This window comes from Amblyomma americanum, chromosome 6 (genome assembly GCF_052857255.1).
Source record: "Amblyomma americanum isolate KBUSLIRL-KWMA chromosome 6, ASM5285725v1, whole genome shotgun sequence".
NCBI lineage: Eukaryota > Metazoa > Arthropoda > Arachnida > Ixodida > Ixodidae > Amblyomma > Amblyomma americanum.
In genome coordinates, this window is record NC_135502.1 from 98,368,198 (window position 1) to 98,385,149 (window position 16,952).

The window sequence follows — 16,952 nt, forward strand, 5'->3', positions numbered from 1 at the left end:
TTGTTGTTGTTGTTGTTGTTGTTGTTGTTGTTGTTGTTGTTGTTGAAAAAAGGTCTGACTTCACACATGCAAAGGTGTAAGTACCTTTTCCGGAGACGTATGGATGATCCATGAGCAGTCACGCTTAGGAGAATAAGTCCCGCCATTCTCGGGGTAGCGAATAGTCCCATTAAAGCCGTACAGGATGTCATCACAACCTGCGAGCCGAATCACAGCAAAGTCAGGGTATTGTGCAGAAGCGCTAATAGTTGCCGATAACTACAGCGAGAACTGCGTTCTTATTGGCACAGCAATAAAAAAAATAAAGCAGTACAAATTGTGTAGTTCATATCATAACTCCACTTCTGTTAGTTTCGCAGAAAGCGCGGTGAGGCTTACCGCTTCAGAGATCAGCTCCACAGCATGCGCTTCCACATTAGTGCGAAGAAATGTAACAACAATTAAGGATGGAGGCGGAAGACATTGATGGTGGAGTCTTCCCTCGACAGGATTCGGGCTGGGACTTTTACAAAAATACCAGGGGGCTCTTTCAAATATCCGTTCATTTGCTTCATACATATACTCAAGCACGCATAGTCACCAAACTGACGCTTGAAGAATGCCCAGCACGAAATGGCGCATACATGCCATATCCGAATGCGAGCGCGAAAGTGTTTTAATAAGAATGTTAAAGCCGGTTCTCCGTAAAGACAAACTTGAGTGGGTGAGAGATGCTTTATGCTTTATAATGTTTTCAACTTTATCATGAACAAGGTACTTCAAGGTCAATGGCAAGGAATGGCAATGAGCTTGCCCAAACAATGTGACCTATTTAAAGGAGGCCCAGTTTTGGTTACTGTACGTTCCTTTTCAACGTGATCATCTTACAGGCTCATTTTACTAAGACAGTGCTTCAATAAAAAATGAATAATTAAATACATAAATAAATCTTTTATGAAATATCGGCGGCGAGTAGAAGAGGAGAAATGAAAGGGGACCTCTTTCTGTAACCGGCCACGAGGATGCCTATGGCTCAGCATGGGCTCAGAGCCACTGCTCATGCGTTGAACTGTGTCTGTGCCCTTAATGAGCACCGTAATTAGCAAGATCCCAGCGACCTCCTACAATTGACCCCGACCACCGTCGGTCGGACAAACAGTATGGGATGCACGCTTTCGTCTCCTCCGGCTTCTAGGCGAAGAAGCTAGAGAGTACGGCCGATGAGGGGCGCCACTCACTCTGCCTCGGCTCCCCGCAGGTGGGACCCGTCCACTCGTCCGTGCAGCTGCAGACGTATCGGCCACCGGGGCCGGCGCTGCAAGTGCCGTTGTTTTCGCACGGGGAGCTGGCGCAGCCGTCGCTGGAGCTGTCGCACAGTCGACCCGAGTAGCCCGTCTCGCAGACGCAGAAAAAGTCATTGCCACGAACCTGCACCACGGGGATGCATTTGTTTAATACTGTCACCTCCTCCGTTCCTGGTGACCTCTCACCAAAGGTCTGACATTTTTCGTGCTTCATAACGGGGCTCACTGGAATGTCCACTGAGTGTTAGTGGAAGTTCTAGCTTCAACCTCTTTCGCTGCATTAGCATTATAGCCTTCTTTAGGTGAAAAAATTTGCCTGTGGTTCAACTCGGCTGAACCTGGTTTGCTGGAGCGAAAGGTTGGTTATGCATGATATGCTTGATTAGACGTGGTTAGGCTTGGTTAGACATGGTTTCCGTTCTGTAATTTACACGCTCATAATTAAGTTATTCACGAACACCTCAGAACATAACTCGAAGATACGTTTCTGAGACATCTGTGCAGTCACTAGACGCGCGCCATCTGCTGGACCACGCCTCCACCCTCCAGACAGAAGGTATCCAGTCCGGAGCACCCTCCGGTGGGTGCACATCTTGGGCACCAACCGCTAAAAATGCATGTCCTACTAACGAGCCTCCACGGGGGCACCGGTAAGCTGGGGTTTAGGCTTCATTGTCTTGCAAGCACGAGCGCTTTAAACGCCCTGAAATCTGCTGGTTTGTTTACATAACGCCAGAACAAGCATAACTGGAAGGTTTAAAGTACTGATATCACGACTGTACGTATGAGAACGGGACGTAAATTTTATAGGGGTTAAGACGGCGCTAAAGGCACACACTAAGGTGAGGAACCAATTGAATTTACAAGTAGTACGATATACAGCAGAGGGAGGGTCTGATATTCAGTACATATGTAGGATATTAAGTTCCATGACTCGAGCATTGAAACAGCATATCGTTTCCCCAAGGAAAAACAGCAAACCAATTTCGTTAGTGTGGTTTGTTTCAGTCGCTGTGATGGCGATCAGAATGAGTCACCAAAACAAATGAGGCCTTCTGGGGGAGAGTGATGAGTTGCCAAAAATATACGTGAATGAGAATTGCGCTATTGTGAAGAGGAAATGGTTTCTGTGCGAAACTCGTCAGAAGGATAAGGAAAAACAGCATAAATTTCTTCGGGAAAAGCATAGAAAGATCTTTGCTCTAAAGTCAGAACAACATTCCTCTATGATTCGAATCAGTGTTCGAATCTGGACAAGGTAATTTAGTTATGAATGCTCCCTTTTCTTGGTGCTCCCTCACTGATGAATTTGGCGCCATAAACAAGCGAGACAGGTCTGGGTCTGGGTTGCGAAGGATGGCGCAACCGCGTAGGGTGGAATTTTCGGGTGAGGGAAAAACCCTGACATCGGTTCTGAGCTTTCCTATTCGTTAAAACTAGTGACCTGCAGTTAGCACACTATTTTTACATGTGGAAAGGGGCACGGGCATCTCGGGGTAGACCCGCGAATGGATCCGCGCCCGAGTGCTTTTGTCTCTAGCTAATCCTAGCTGGCAGACGCTCGGTCTAACCGAGGGCGGAGGCAGCGGCCGTTGAGAGCTGGTGCAAGGCGCGCCAGTTGTTCAACTGTTGGGACGCGGTGTCCCTCGCCTCTATGCAGGTGGTCGGCTAGGCCGGCCGCGGATAGTTGTGGCCGTACACTGACTGTTGTACCCGCCTGTAAATAGCCTGTACACAAGTTCTTTGTTTCTCACTAAATTTCTTCGCCTGCAAATCATTGCATCGAGAAGCTTGCAAGTTTTTGGAAACCACTGGACAAACATCACCGTCAACTTTACTGCAATGAAATCAGGATAAGATTCCTCTATTATTCGAATCAGCGTTCCTACCGATCCTGATAAGCAGATTTAGTTATGAATGCTTCGTTTTCTTCATGTAAACGTAAGTAGTTTACCTAAGCACAGCCCTACAAATGCAAGCGTGTTTGTACTTGCTGAAAGTAACATATCTACATTTCGTTCCTTCTTCTCATTGCGCAATTATTTTAGCTTTCATATCACGTGACCTAGTGGTATAGGGTCGGAATACTTTTGTCTACAGCAAACAGAGTGCTCATTCCATAGAGATAAATTTTTGCGCTTCCGAATGTGTCGCATTGCCAATACATCTACCAAATGTTATTTAATTCTAATAAGAGTACACAGATCCCCCCTCACACACACGCACACACAAATATGCTAAAGCATTTATTTCGGAATTTGACCGATTTTTAGCCTCGATACGGCCGAATCATTCGATTTGGAAATTTAGTCATTTTAATATTCACACTCTTTCACCCTCACGTTTAGTGAATGCAACATTGAGGCGAGGCATTGCATTCAACCAACGGCAACAGATTATGCAAGAGAGTAGTTTTCGAAACATTTTGCAGCATCTTTTATTGGCAAGATCATTATGAATTTTCCATTTGTCCCCGCTCTTTCTTCGGTAATTAGACACAAGATATGAGATCATTACTCCGTTGGATGCCACGCAAGGTGGCATCCGACGGGGTAGTTGATCTCTTTAATAGGTTTGTGCAAGTTTTTTTATATGAAAGCCTGCGTCACGGCTTTCATATAATAATACCGGCGCTTGCAAAGCTTCTCACTAAAACGTGCGCTTAAAGTTATGTATAGCTTTATTCTCAGCATCAATATTTTGTCGGAAGCGCAGTTTGGATTCATTTAGGGAAAAAGCCATATCTAGCCCTATCTCGATGTTATAATTTTTTTTTTAGTATCATTTATTCTAGCTTATACAAAAATGAGGATGTTAGTGCTCTGTTTTTAGATGCCAGCAAGGCTTTAGCATGCTTCCGGCATAATATACTTTTACAAAACCTAATGTTTAGAGATTTAGATGCCCATTTAATGACTTACTAAAACCTAGTTTGTTATGGGGCTCAAATAGTACAAGTGGGTGATGATGGGAGTCCTGAAGCCTTGCTGTTTGCTGGTGTACCGCAGGGGTTGGTTTTACAGCCTCCATTTTGAAATTTATTTGTAAATGATTTATCTACCTTTGTTTGTAGATGCGCTATGTTTGAATACACAGATAATACAGTCCTCTTCTAGACTAATACACCTTATCGTGCGCTATAGAGTGACAATTTGCATGTTATGTACTGGTTTCTCTATAACTTACTCTCAAATCACAATAAAAAACGAACCGTCTTGTTTCATAATCAACATGAAAGGTCGCTTTTGGGGTAGTCTTAATTGTGGCTGCATTCCTGTTCGTTTTTGCGACATTTCCGAGTATCAAGTGATGCTGTTCCACAGTTCTATGTCGTGGAAGAAGAATTTAATTTTTCTGTGCAGTGAGCTTCGCGGTTCATTATGTGTGTTGCATAATTCTAGAATACAATTGCCCTTCAAAACTCGTATTATAATCACACCTTTGCTTAGTTATGGTGTTCTTAAGTACGGAGTTAATGTATGTTATCATTTATTTGCCCCGTTTCAGCCGAAGGTAAACTGAATCCCTAAATCGATCCTTCGATCTGTAGCATACATTTTAGGCTTTTCACCACATGATCATTTATTTTTCTTTCTGCAGCTTTCCTTTTCCAACGCTCTGCTTCTTCAAAATGTCCTTGATGCTCATTTTCGGCATAGTTCTTTCTTGGTGTCTCGCGTGCCTGTACATTCTCTTTTCCATCAATTTTGATATTTTGTCACTTGATGCTACGCTCATTACAGCCGTTTTCTTCGAGTTTTTGCTATGTGCTCACCATGTTTAACTCATTACATGGCTCCCTGTTTATTGCATTCAGTCAGTGGCATCACTGAAGCATTACTTCAGTGGCAACATTGTTTTTGTTCGAACCGATACGTAGTAAAATGTGTTTTGCTTAAAAGCAGAGTTTTTTGTCATGCCTGTTTGGACTTCTCGTTTTTCCAACATCATATGCACAAGTTGGCCTCTCCGACTATTGCGTACAGCCCTACAAGCCTTGTTGGTTTCTGCTGACCTGTAATAATTTCTGTAATTTCACTCTGCTGAAAAAAGGCGCCATCATTATTGTAGCAAATGTCGGAAGTTCTCCAACGGATCATCTGGCAGGCTGTAAATTTATTTGCGCAATCGGGGTGTGTTCTTTAAAAAACGTGAAAATTTCAACATTTTTCTTGCACTGAATTACAATTTGGGGCAGTGGTAGGCGGGGGGGGGGGGGGGGAAGGGGTCGATGCTGGCAGCCGTGTTCCACGTAAGCGCAGCCGTGTTCCACGTAAGCGTCACTGCATGATGTATGAAGAAACAACCTCTTTCCCACCTGGCAGAAGCCGTGCCTGCAGGGATGCGCAGCGCAAGGGTCCAGGACGGGAGGCAACGCGGGCCCCGGCTGGGGTTGAGACGGCCCCACGCCGCCCCCTACACTCGGACCGGGTTGTGCCTGGGGCAGACAGCCGCCGGGTCCAACTCCGTTCCCCAAGTACCCGGGCGGACAGCGACACTCGTGGAAAGTGCCCGACCGAGCTGCAGAAGAGGTGCAGTGTAGAGAAATGAAAAGAGAGGTTGAATGCTGATGACGTCGGCAGGCATTTCTTTTCAAAAATAATTGGTGCAGTTCTGTCTCCTGTGCGCTGTATACTTTGGCTTCCGCCAGCTATGGTTTATTATCAATGGGCAAACTTTTATTATGATAGGTCTATAAAGAAGTTTTCACGATATATACGTGTGAAAAGGGGGAGGATGTTGCGGCATGAAGAAACTGTTCTTCTCAGTGGGGCAAGAGAAGATGTCTGTATTTCTTTTCTGACTTTTTTATCTTCGAATTTGCAAAACTTTCAGGTTCTGCATCCATGAAAGCCGTGTCGAGGGAGATCAATGATGTCGCTTTCATCACGCTCAGTACTCCACATTAGAGACTTCTAAAGCTGCAGATGTCAGCCATTCGTAGGTAGAATCCTCAAAGCAGCTGGTTTGCAGGTATATGGGTAATGATCGGCTCGCACTCATGCGCACGTCTGTGTCGAATGAGTCCTTCGTACAGCACTTCTATGAGGTAGAATATAGAACAGCTGGTGACAGCTAACACTTGCACTCTAACCGGTTGGGGTTCAGTTGGGCGTATGTGAGAAAAATAAAAACAATAATTGATGTGAACGGTGAATGGTGGCGGTTTAGTAGTAATAAACTAACTATCCTTCCTTAAAGGGGCCTCAAACTTTATCTTGGGCTTGGCGAGCTATCAGACAGACAGCGCAGCTTGAGCTGTCTCGCGTTCCCACGCGAGATATTCCTACGCCTCCTACGTTTGTACTCTATCCATCGCGTTTCAAAGCTTGCGTCATGGTGGTGCCACGCTCTACCCGGTGTTCCAACGACCAGCATGCGCACTAGCCACGACACTCAGCTCAATTGTAGCAGTGGCATTCTAGTGGGCATGATAAACGGTAGTCGACCATGGTCAGTGTAATCGGGGTTGTGCTCTGAGAGACATAGACAGCTCAATGGGAAAGCGGAGCAGAAAAATTGCGAGAAAGTAAATGGGCAGAAGCTATATATTTCGTATTTGGTCTCCCGGCTTCTGTTACGAGTTTATGAAAAAAAATCATTTGATGACATGAACCCTGAGGAACCCAGCACAATCTCGAAAGTGTTTCCCGTAACCAAGAGGAAGATGGCCTTGCGCCTCTTTGTATATATTGTTGCTTTCATATTCTTGTTAATAGAAGTCTGGAAGGATGAGAACCGCTGCAAGCACTTTTACAGATTTATGAACCTGTGTGGTCGAATTCGACTTGCTACAGTTCATACGCTAAAGGTTCGCAACGCTGGGGCTTTCCAGCCATTGGGTTTGGTTCTGTATGATCGGTGGCTGTGAAGGTCTTGGCGTTAACTTCGTTGTAGGCCTCAGCATAAACTAACTAAGCTAGACATCATCGACAGTAGCCTGTGCATCTAGGAGGATTTACCAAGAAATTGCTGGTGAGAAACCAACCTTAAGCTCTTTTTTTTTCAGCCACACACTACTTTGCACGTTCGATATCAGTTTTAGGAAATATGTCTGAAAAGCCTTCGTTTAAACATTATGTACGATATCCAAGGAATGTCACTTTCTTTGCTCGCTGCTTTGTTGTCTACCTTACGGCTAAAGCAATATGGTAGGAGGGTGACTAGATCAGATTCAGGCATTATGATCGCGTTGTGGGCTCGTTTTGTTAGAGCAGAGAAACTTATAGACAGGTGAAAACAAAACAAACGTCCAGACTCCTCCACCGTCTTATGGGACGACCAAGTAGACGTAAGGCGTCCACCATTTCTATGAGAGGGACTCTTACTGCTCCGAACTTGATCGCGTTACCTCTGAGTTGGGACGTCATTCAGTTTACTACAACAAGACACGAACTAAAACTATTATTGCTATTAGCACTGCTAGTTGTTATTTTATTACTGCTACTATTATTACTACTGATACTACAACTACTACTGCTACTCTTACTGCTCCCGTTACTACTACTATGTTACTACTTCTACTACTGCTACTACTACTGCAGTTATGTTAATTACACTGCTAACACCACTAGTACTACTGCCGCTACAATTACTACTACGGCTGTTGTTACTACTACTGCTATATTACTACTTCGCTACTGCATCTACTACTACTGATATGTGAATTCCTCTGCTACCGCTACTACTACTACTAATACTAATAATACTGCTGCTACTACTACTAGTATTACTACAAGAACAACTACTGCTACTTTTGCTGCTGTTACTACTACAGCTACTAGTGCTGCGACTGTGAAGACGCTGCCGCAACGCCCACACAACCTACCTGCAACAGTTGTAGTTGTCAGTCTGCTGTCAGCCTAGAGGTATAGATGAAGGGGCGGTTACGACAAAATGTGACTCGTGTGGCGCACTCACGTAGGCAAATGGCCATAGGACTGCAGCCTCCGTTATTGACGTTGCAAGTGCCCACGTAAGTGCAGGTGACGCCATCGCCAACGTACCCTGCGTTCAAGGGCCAACAGAAACAAGCAGATGTTGATAACTGAGGAAGTGTTACAGAAATGCTAAGTCATTTCTAGGCAAATTGTGAGGCAGAGTGCAGGTGAAATGAGTTTACATGTACAGCACATGACGCACCTGAAAGATGAGCACAATAACGACACTCTAGATGCCATTATAGACCTGACCAGCCTTAAAATCTTGCAAAATACCTTTTTTTTATTACCTGATATCGTAACACGTCACGTCTTGACCTCTTTGGATGAAAGCTGCCGCAATGTGCGAGCTAACAGAGAAGGTTGAAATAATTACCACATAAATCTTCTGGGTGACAAGCTGTCTTCCTCCAGCAATTAAAGCAACCTGAGTGAAATAGACTTGATGGCAGCAATTCTGAGACTAGAAATTTATGCAACAGTGCGCAATTTTATTTACTAATCTTAATGAGTCGTTCCCCTTCGAGCGGTTTTTTACGCGGCCCATGAGGTATTTATTACGTACGGACTTCAGCCAGGAGACACTTTGCTGAAAAGTCTCGAGACAAAATAAAAAAATAAATATAGAGTGCTGCCTACTCGCTTCAAAGCGATACATTCTCGAATGTTCTTCCGCACACAACGTAACTATAGGTAGTTTAACGATGCAAACAAATGAGATGGAAGCGACTGGGAGGACGGGTTTTGGAGCCGGAATTCTGCTGACTCACCTGGAGGACATGGGCCGCAGAATCGGGAGCCCACAGTGTTGAAGCAATCCACGCGGGGACTCTGGGAGCAGCCGCCATTGTTCAAGAGGCACTCGTCGATGTCGGCGCAGGAGTAGCCGTCTCCCGTGTAACCTGGAAAACTTCGTCGTCACTCCTCACGCTCATCTCTCAGTAAGGAATGTTGACATTTCGTTGTACTTTGTCATGAGAGTAAAATTTGGGCAAGTAGCCGGTAATCACGTAATAGTTGTGGTGGCGAGGTTTCTGATAAGGGTTTTAATATTTGTTAGGCTGAGACAGATACAAAAAATTAAAATTTATTTTTGGGGAAAGGAAATGGCACAGTATCTATCTCACATATCGGCGGGCACCTGAACCGCGCCGTAAGGGAAGGGATAAAGTAGGGAGTGAAAAAAGAAAGGAACAAAGAGGTGCCATAGAGGAGGGCTCCGGAGTAAATTCGACCACCTGGGGATCTTTAATGTGCACTGACATCGCACAGCACACAGGCGCCTATGCGTTTCGCCTCCATCGAAACGCTGCCGCCGCGGTCGACAGACACCACATATAAGCCCAGGCAACAAAATCACATTCTTCTTCATAGGGTTCTTAAGATGAGGACTGTAATGAAGAATAAATGTCCCCCACTTCATGTACCCAGCCACAAAAAAAGAATTTTCACCCTAGGAGTTGACAAGACTACGAGATTTTTGTTTTCTCGATATCTAATCGCACTGTTGCTATCGGAGTTTGATGGGTCTTTACAAGGCTTTACGCGTGTTAGACTGCAAAGAAGTTGCGCCCTTTTTATAATGACCTCGACACATTTAAACCATTTTAGCCTCACCTAAAAGAAAGTTGAAATTCTTCCTAGACGTCAGCAATTTTACACAATGTTCTTCAATAAGGCAACGACGAGAAATGCAATGCATTCTCACGATTGCAACTGCTATTAGTCACATGGTCACAGCTTGTAGCTAGACCATATATTCTGAACGCTTTTATTAAAGCTGCGCTACCGGGGGGAAAATGCTCTATTGCAAAAGTTTTGCTTTTTTGGTGGGCACATTTAAGATGCAGCATACAAATGACTGACCACTGGGGCAAGGGCCGCAGGTGAAACCTCCGTGGTAGTTGATGCAAGCCACGGGCGGATTTCTGGAGCAGAAGTGGTGGCCAGACGCACACTCGTCCACGTCCAAAGAACACGACTGTTGGCCGGGGCCCTTGGTCCAGCCTTGGTCGCAGAGGCACATGTACCGGGGCTGCGACTGATGCCAGCATAAGCACTTACTCGTGGAAGATGCGCCCTCCCTGTGCTGTTATGGGCCATCCAGAAAGACTCGAACTTGCTTTCAGAAATAAACTAGCATAAAATAGATGGGACGACAAAAGAAAGAGATGAACAGATGGGCCGCTGTGTTTCTTTTCTTGTTTCGCCTGTTTCCTGCTGATTTATTTGCAACGCCACGAGCCAGCTAGCTCAACTTTCCAAATTATTCTACTACACCTCCAATAGGTAACTCGGCAGAAGTACCCTATTTCTAACAGCACGACTAGCTGAATTGCTTATAGTACGTGGAATTTAAAACAACCCCCAAAACAGTTTTTTTTATCAGCTCTTTCTTGTGTTCTCTTCCACTTTGTCGACCACCGCCATTGTTCGCTTCTACTATGCCATGGCAAAATAAAATGGCGTCATCAGCCGTGCTTTTCATACACGAGGTGAGGAGAGCACCTCAAGGGTAGGCTTGGGGAGGGAACAAAAGAAGTAAGAGAACAATGGCGTGATACCGGTTAAGCCTTTCGGCAGTTGACTCTCATCTAGCGGGCGTTGTTTTCTGTGATTCCCAACATGGCACTAACTCTGAGAAGCGAACGAAATGCGGCAGTGATTGAGTGGAGAGAAAATGCGTTTCTGGGTCTCTTTGAGGGCGCGTCTTACCTGGTTGGTCTGAGGCTGGCTGACGCAGAATCCTTGGTCACAAAGCGCCGAAGAGCTGGTTATCGTGCAGCTGTCTTGGCGTTCCGTGCAGCGGGCGCCGTAGAACCCTCGCGCGCATTCACAACTGCAGACGTAGGGAGATGCCAGAAACGAATGTTTATTTGTGGCATTCCTGGTGGTGTGAAGCGAGAGTGCATATGAAGTGGACACGCTTGGCAAAGGCGTTATTGCAATCTTTGCTGAAATTTGTCGGCAACTAGAATGTCGACGTAAAAAGCGCTCACCATTCCTCCGCATGCAAAATATTTTGCTTCTATTAAATTGCGCCTGTGAACTAAAGAAAAAGAAGATTTAACAGTCGGGAAGCCTTTGCCATGCTCACATCTCTGCAGTTTCGGGTAAGTTCTAGAAATCCGGTTCATTTCACTTAGTTCGACTATAGCGATGAGAACTGAGTTTCCTTCGAAATTCACGTGATCAAAGAACTAAGGCTTATATTGATTATTGAAGAATGCGAATTATAACTGAGAAGGCGGAGACACCCTTAGTTTGTTAATTTATATCGTCCTTGAGCGCTTTCTGCGGCAGCTACATCATTACTGTGTTTAGCGATTTACAGGGTTCTTCACGTCGGTCGGCGTATATTTTGCGACATCACCGAATCACGTGACCACTTTCTGGTCTATGCATATGTATTGCTTCCTAAGCATTTGTTATTTCCTCGGTGGCGTCTTAAAGGCACACGAAAACCCTCGGTGCGATAGAAATAGGTGGCCGTCCAGCCAATCAACGACTATCCTGTGGCGCCGGAACGTCACATGACTACGCCCCTGTTGCCGACATTGATTCTTGGCTGAGAAGAACTAAGGTGCCACAGTCTAGAGGAGTTGTGTTAAGCATGCAGGCAGAACACAAAAGCATACATCGCTTTCCTGGGTACGCATTACACCTGCTGCTGAACTTACCGGTAGCTTCCGGGAGTATTTATGCACCGGGCGTTGTTCTGGCATCCGAGGTCACTTCCTGCCCAGTGAGAGCATTCATCCACATCTTTTTCACAGCGGGCACCCTTTGGAACAATACATACACATATGTGCAACCACTGTAGCTGAGTAAAGAAGGCAGTGCTAGCAGAGCTGGTGTTTAGGCAACGATATTCAACTTTACAGACTTCGGTTTTGATTTGTGTTATTGTATTTACTTGAGGGCAATTGAAGGAAGTAAACCAGGCAAACGGAAGACCGTGCATCTGGCGGCCATTCTGTATTCACACCCATTCACACGTTCTGTATTTGTGAGCGTTTTGGAGACATAAATATCTTAAATCGTTTCTTTATCCTGCAGCATATTTTAGCAGTAAGCAGCGATTAAAGCCTTTATAAAGAAGATATACTAGGAAGCATTCGAGAATCAAACACTTGGAAGCTGTCCAGCGATTCGCGTAGAATTGTCTCTGACGAACACTCTTTGAACGTGTTTAGCTTCAGTATGCATAACGGCACACGGGGGAAAATGTTTTCACGAGCTTTACAAGGTTAGAGAAAGAAGAGGTTCACTATTTCAGCTTGTATTGAGAGCATAGTACAGGCCTGAGCACATTGTCATCGCAACAAAAAATTCCTCAAAAGCACAGACGAAAAGCACAGTTGAGTTAGACACGAATACGGCGCTGACTTGCAACGCAACTGCTTAGCAGAACAAGTAACATTGTGGTGTTGCCAAGAGAAGCATGATGTGCAAGCTGCACACGCATACACAGACAAAAATAAACAGGATAAGAACAAACTAGAGAGCGCACAGTTCTTCTGAGATAGGCGTCATTCAAGCGTAGTACCTAAGTTTTGTGTAGTATTCGGGGATGTCTTACTCAAACACAACATTTCTTGCAGCCAGTTCGCGCCTCAAAAGACCCCAATCCCACCTTTCTCACACCTTTTTCCAAATATGTCAAAAAAAAGTAGGTAATCTCGATCTTTGGGCAGGTACGCAGAGGCTGAGGGGCCTCCACAACTAAAGAAATCAGGCAGCTTCCTGCCTGCATTTTCCTGCTTCAGTTTACCATTATTAACAACATTAACTATACTACTACAACACAAACCTTTATCCTTTAAAAGCGTGTTCCTAAAGAATGATGATGTACAAGCCAGAGATAGGAGCGCTGGTGTCCGGTTATACCTCCCACTGAGCCGGACAGATGCAGGTGTAAGCGTTGAAGTGAGGGATGCAGGTTCCACCATGGCTGCATGGATTGGATGCGCAGAGGTTCTGGTTCAGTTTCTGCGAATGGGAGAAGGGTTATCAAGTGAACAACTTTGACCCTAAAGCTTAATAGTGACCAGCTCAAGTCACAGACACGAGACGCTGCGAACGTCGCCAGCGCCACAGTATCTGGGAAGCCCTTTCCCCAATAGGTGGGCGCCTGTATTTCTCTACGTGTTCCCAGCCCCAGACTATAGTCACCGTCCGAGTGAATCTCAAGTGCAATTCACAACGTTAAATACGCAGATATTGACGTAAACCCGTGAAAATAGAAACGAATGTTTAATTACAATTGTTGCGTAGAAAAGTTGCAACAAAGTCTTTTTCTTCACGTCAGTGCAACGATATAGACCTTCTCCACGTTATGTGCGAGCTACTTCGGTCTCGAAAAAGAGACGTCATCAGTGTTGGTGCACTGTGATAGCTTTGCTGCGACGCATATTACCTCAAGAGCTTCTTGGCATCCAATGACAATCTTGTTTCACGTGCTGTCAAATTCTGGCAACTCCTGCCGGGACGGGCACTTAAAGCGTTCCTCTGTAGCGGTGGGTGAGAAGCTACAGCTCTGCACTGCGGACGACCAGTCACAGTGCAGCACCACCATGCTGTGTTCGTGGCTACACGAACGACGGTCCGTGTAGGCGGCGACTAACAAAGTTAATGCGTATGCGCACGAACTGTTTGTCATATCGGCTTTGCGCCGGATGCCACTGCGAATCATCATCACAGCATCGCAGCTTGTGAGACAAGGACCACAGTATGAACGTGTCTAAACAGCCCACTGTGACAAGGCATGCTCTTTGGCACTAATGTACTGTCGGCTGTAAAATTTTTCGAGATATGAGATGCGTTGCGGAGCAAAGCAAATCGAAGTTTTGCTTCGCTCCGCCACGCATCGCAGATCCCGCAAACTTTTTCGGCCGACAGTACGCTCGCAGGAAGGCGTCTATAAAAAAAAAGGGGGGGGGGGAAGAAGTAATGCGTTCTAGGTAGGAGATATACGGGAGTTATAGCATATCGTTACCGTGTTTACGTCACCGCTTACCGTGTTACCGGACGCCTCACTTTCCGGTTAGCGCGGCGCACGCCAGAATACGTTTTAGCGCACTCTCTCTCCCGTAACAAGTCACCGTAAGGCTAAAACGAGTGATGATGATAGCAGATGCCCAGCGTTTATTGCAAACAAAAATGCGGATGCATTGCAATCATGTCTATGAAGTGAAATGCTACGCTTTAATAATCTTTTTCTCTGCATATAAAGACGTACCGACTACACTTCAGCTAACAGCCCACTCAGCGGCTTTTCAAATGTGCCCGTGAAGCTAGACACCTTTGTCTACCGTGGCCAGTAGACAATTTCACTACGCATACCTCAGTAACCTTGCATACACAGCGCACGTTGCGTTGCGAACGACACCTGTTTGCCGTGCCACATCGTGGCTCTTTGTGTGTTTGTATGTAAACACAGTGGCGCCATCTAGTGACAGTAAGTTAAAGCGCGGTAACTCAGGGCTGGAGAAACTTTTTATTTTCTGCAATTACTGATGAATATAGTAAGAAAAGTACCAGTCTTTTTTTTAAGAAAAAATCATGATAATATAGAAAAATGTTAAATCTGGCACCAAACTGAAGAGTTGCACTGCAGTCGTTGCTTTTTGGCTATGTACACGACAGATAGCTAAGCTTAACTGCTCAAAAATCGGCAAATTATCTCAAAAACATGCCCTAGTTGTTGCTCAAACCTCGACGTATTAGTGAGAGTCTGCCAATTAAAAGCGAATGCCTTCATTTATAGCGAGAAATGGCACCGAAGAACGCGGCGGCGGTGCTGTATTTGGTCCGAGTCGGCCGTGCAGGGCGCCGCCATGTTTTTTTACGAGCGAAAGCTAACTCTCCGCAACGCTAAAAGAGATTCCGTAAAGTGCTAGCGGACCGGTAAGTGGCGGCGCATGCGCAGATGTCGCTAGCCGGGCCCGGTAAACGGTAACATAAACACGGTAACGATATGCTATAACTCTCTATAGAGAGGGGAGAGCGAAAGGCTGGGAGATTGTACAGAAGAAGCTACCGGTTTGCTACGCTGTACTATGCGGAAGAGATGGGGGAGGGTTGCGGGAAGGAGAAAAGAAAGAAAATTTAAAAATAATGAGTGTGAAGTAAGCAAGGACTTCCTTACTTCACACAGGTACACAGCCTATCGCACATGAACGGCTCCACCCAAGGAACAGAACAGTGCCTGGTCAGCCTTGGGAGCCGACGATCACTGCGATCACCGTCCGATGACCCTTAAAAAAATTTCTTTACACAATCTATAGACTGTCCATAGACTTTTGTCGATAAAGTCTATAGCCTCTCTATAGACAAACCCTAGAGAGCAGTCTATAGGCAATACAAATTCTATAGACAATCTATAAATTTATGGCCATACACCTTTAGTAGACTTTTGCCTATAGACAGTCTATAGACCATGAATAGACTAGAATAAATGCCTATAGGAAGGCAACAGAGTCCATAAGAAGTCTATTGACTGTCTACAGACCATTTTATAAGGGGAGGCCTTCATCTCTGTCAGCGGGCGAGAGTCAGAGCGGCTTAATATGCACAGCGCATACATACGAAACTTGCTTTGTGTATGCACAGGGCGTGCACAAATTAAGGGTTCAATTGTGTCGTCCCATATTCAACGAAGTCATGCCAGCCTGTTGGGTCTGTGGAAATACTGCAAAGTTTCTCATCAGAGAGCACTTACATTTCTGAGTCTTCTCAGTGCTGCCACAACGCGATTGAGCTGGAAGAAAAACCAAAGAGTGGGGATAAGCGATAATGAACCGACTTTGTTCTATACAGCGATAGCTTTCGCACACTGAGAGCTCACTTACAGGTCCTCTCAGATTTTGGGTCACGTTGAATCCTATCCGACGAACCTGTACCACAGGGGTGAAGGGAATGTCAGACGTTTGCTGTAAACAGCAGCAAGGCGAGTAGCAAAGAAAAAAAAAACAGAGAAATTCACACGGACACCTAATTCCATCATGTGTTGGCAAATAATTGGCAGCTGTTAATGCCCTTGCCGTAAGTGACGACACTTCCGACCTGGTGACGTCACTTCTCTTCGGCCAATGTTAATGGTCCCGTCCAGCCAATGCGCGAATCTTATGACCGATGACGCAATTTCTACCCACGGGGCTTCTAATGCAGTTGAATTAAAAAGTTTGAATATGCTTGCTCCTCTCCTGCTATTATAAGACCGTCAATCTGGAGTACGCAATGATAGTAAACGAGTTATCTTCCTCGCAGTTTGAAGAATCCCCCCCCCCATCCCCCCCTGTCCCCATAAGAAAAGATTGAAATAAAATATATCATTTGCTAACTAACTGCTTAAGTTCTGGAAAGAAGAATATGTGAGAGGAATAAGTTTCACTCATACTTGGAGGGCTGTATACTCGAAGGCTAGGCATTTATTTCACTGTCAGGGAAGTATGTATCGACGAAAAATCCATGTGTTCTAATGTTTTCAAAGGCATCAAATGTCCGAGGTCCACATGGAACGTCGTCATTGTTACGTCGTATAAAACCCGACTGCGTAAATTATTTGACCGAAGTGTGGCAATCATAGGTGAGGTACTGTTCTTACCTGGCTCTCAAGTGTCCGGCATTTGGCGCGAAGCTCGGTTATCTGAGTACGAAGCGTTGGCACAGCCTCGATCGTTTCTCCAAGTGCTTGAAACTGTAAGACGAGAGCGGAAGAGCAATT

General features: G+C 45.3%; 1 protein-coding gene across 1 annotated transcript in view; it reads right to left on the reverse strand.

The window, feature by feature from the left end:
• LOC144093912 (cubilin-like) overlaps positions 1 to 16,952 on the reverse strand; it is a 245,887-nt gene that overhangs the window by 211,297 nt on the left and 17,638 nt on the right. The window contains exons 4-15 of the mRNA XM_077627662.1: positions 16,833 to 16,925; positions 16,078 to 16,122; positions 15,948 to 15,986; positions 13,115 to 13,216; positions 11,905 to 12,008; positions 10,940 to 11,063; positions 10,091 to 10,259; positions 8,995 to 9,126; positions 8,205 to 8,291; positions 5,602 to 5,804; positions 1,218 to 1,407; positions 85 to 197 (exon numbers count right to left, since the gene is read on the reverse strand). Of these exons, the coding sequence (XP_077483788.1) occupies positions 85 to 197; positions 1,218 to 1,407; positions 5,602 to 5,804; positions 8,205 to 8,291; positions 8,995 to 9,126; positions 10,091 to 10,259; positions 10,940 to 11,063; positions 11,905 to 12,008; positions 13,115 to 13,216; positions 15,948 to 15,986; positions 16,078 to 16,122; positions 16,833 to 16,925 (1,401 nt within the window). The remainder of the gene's footprint in view (positions 1 to 84; positions 198 to 1,217; positions 1,408 to 5,601; positions 5,805 to 8,204; positions 8,292 to 8,994; positions 9,127 to 10,090; positions 10,260 to 10,939; positions 11,064 to 11,904; positions 12,009 to 13,114; positions 13,217 to 15,947; positions 15,987 to 16,077; positions 16,123 to 16,832; positions 16,926 to 16,952) is intronic.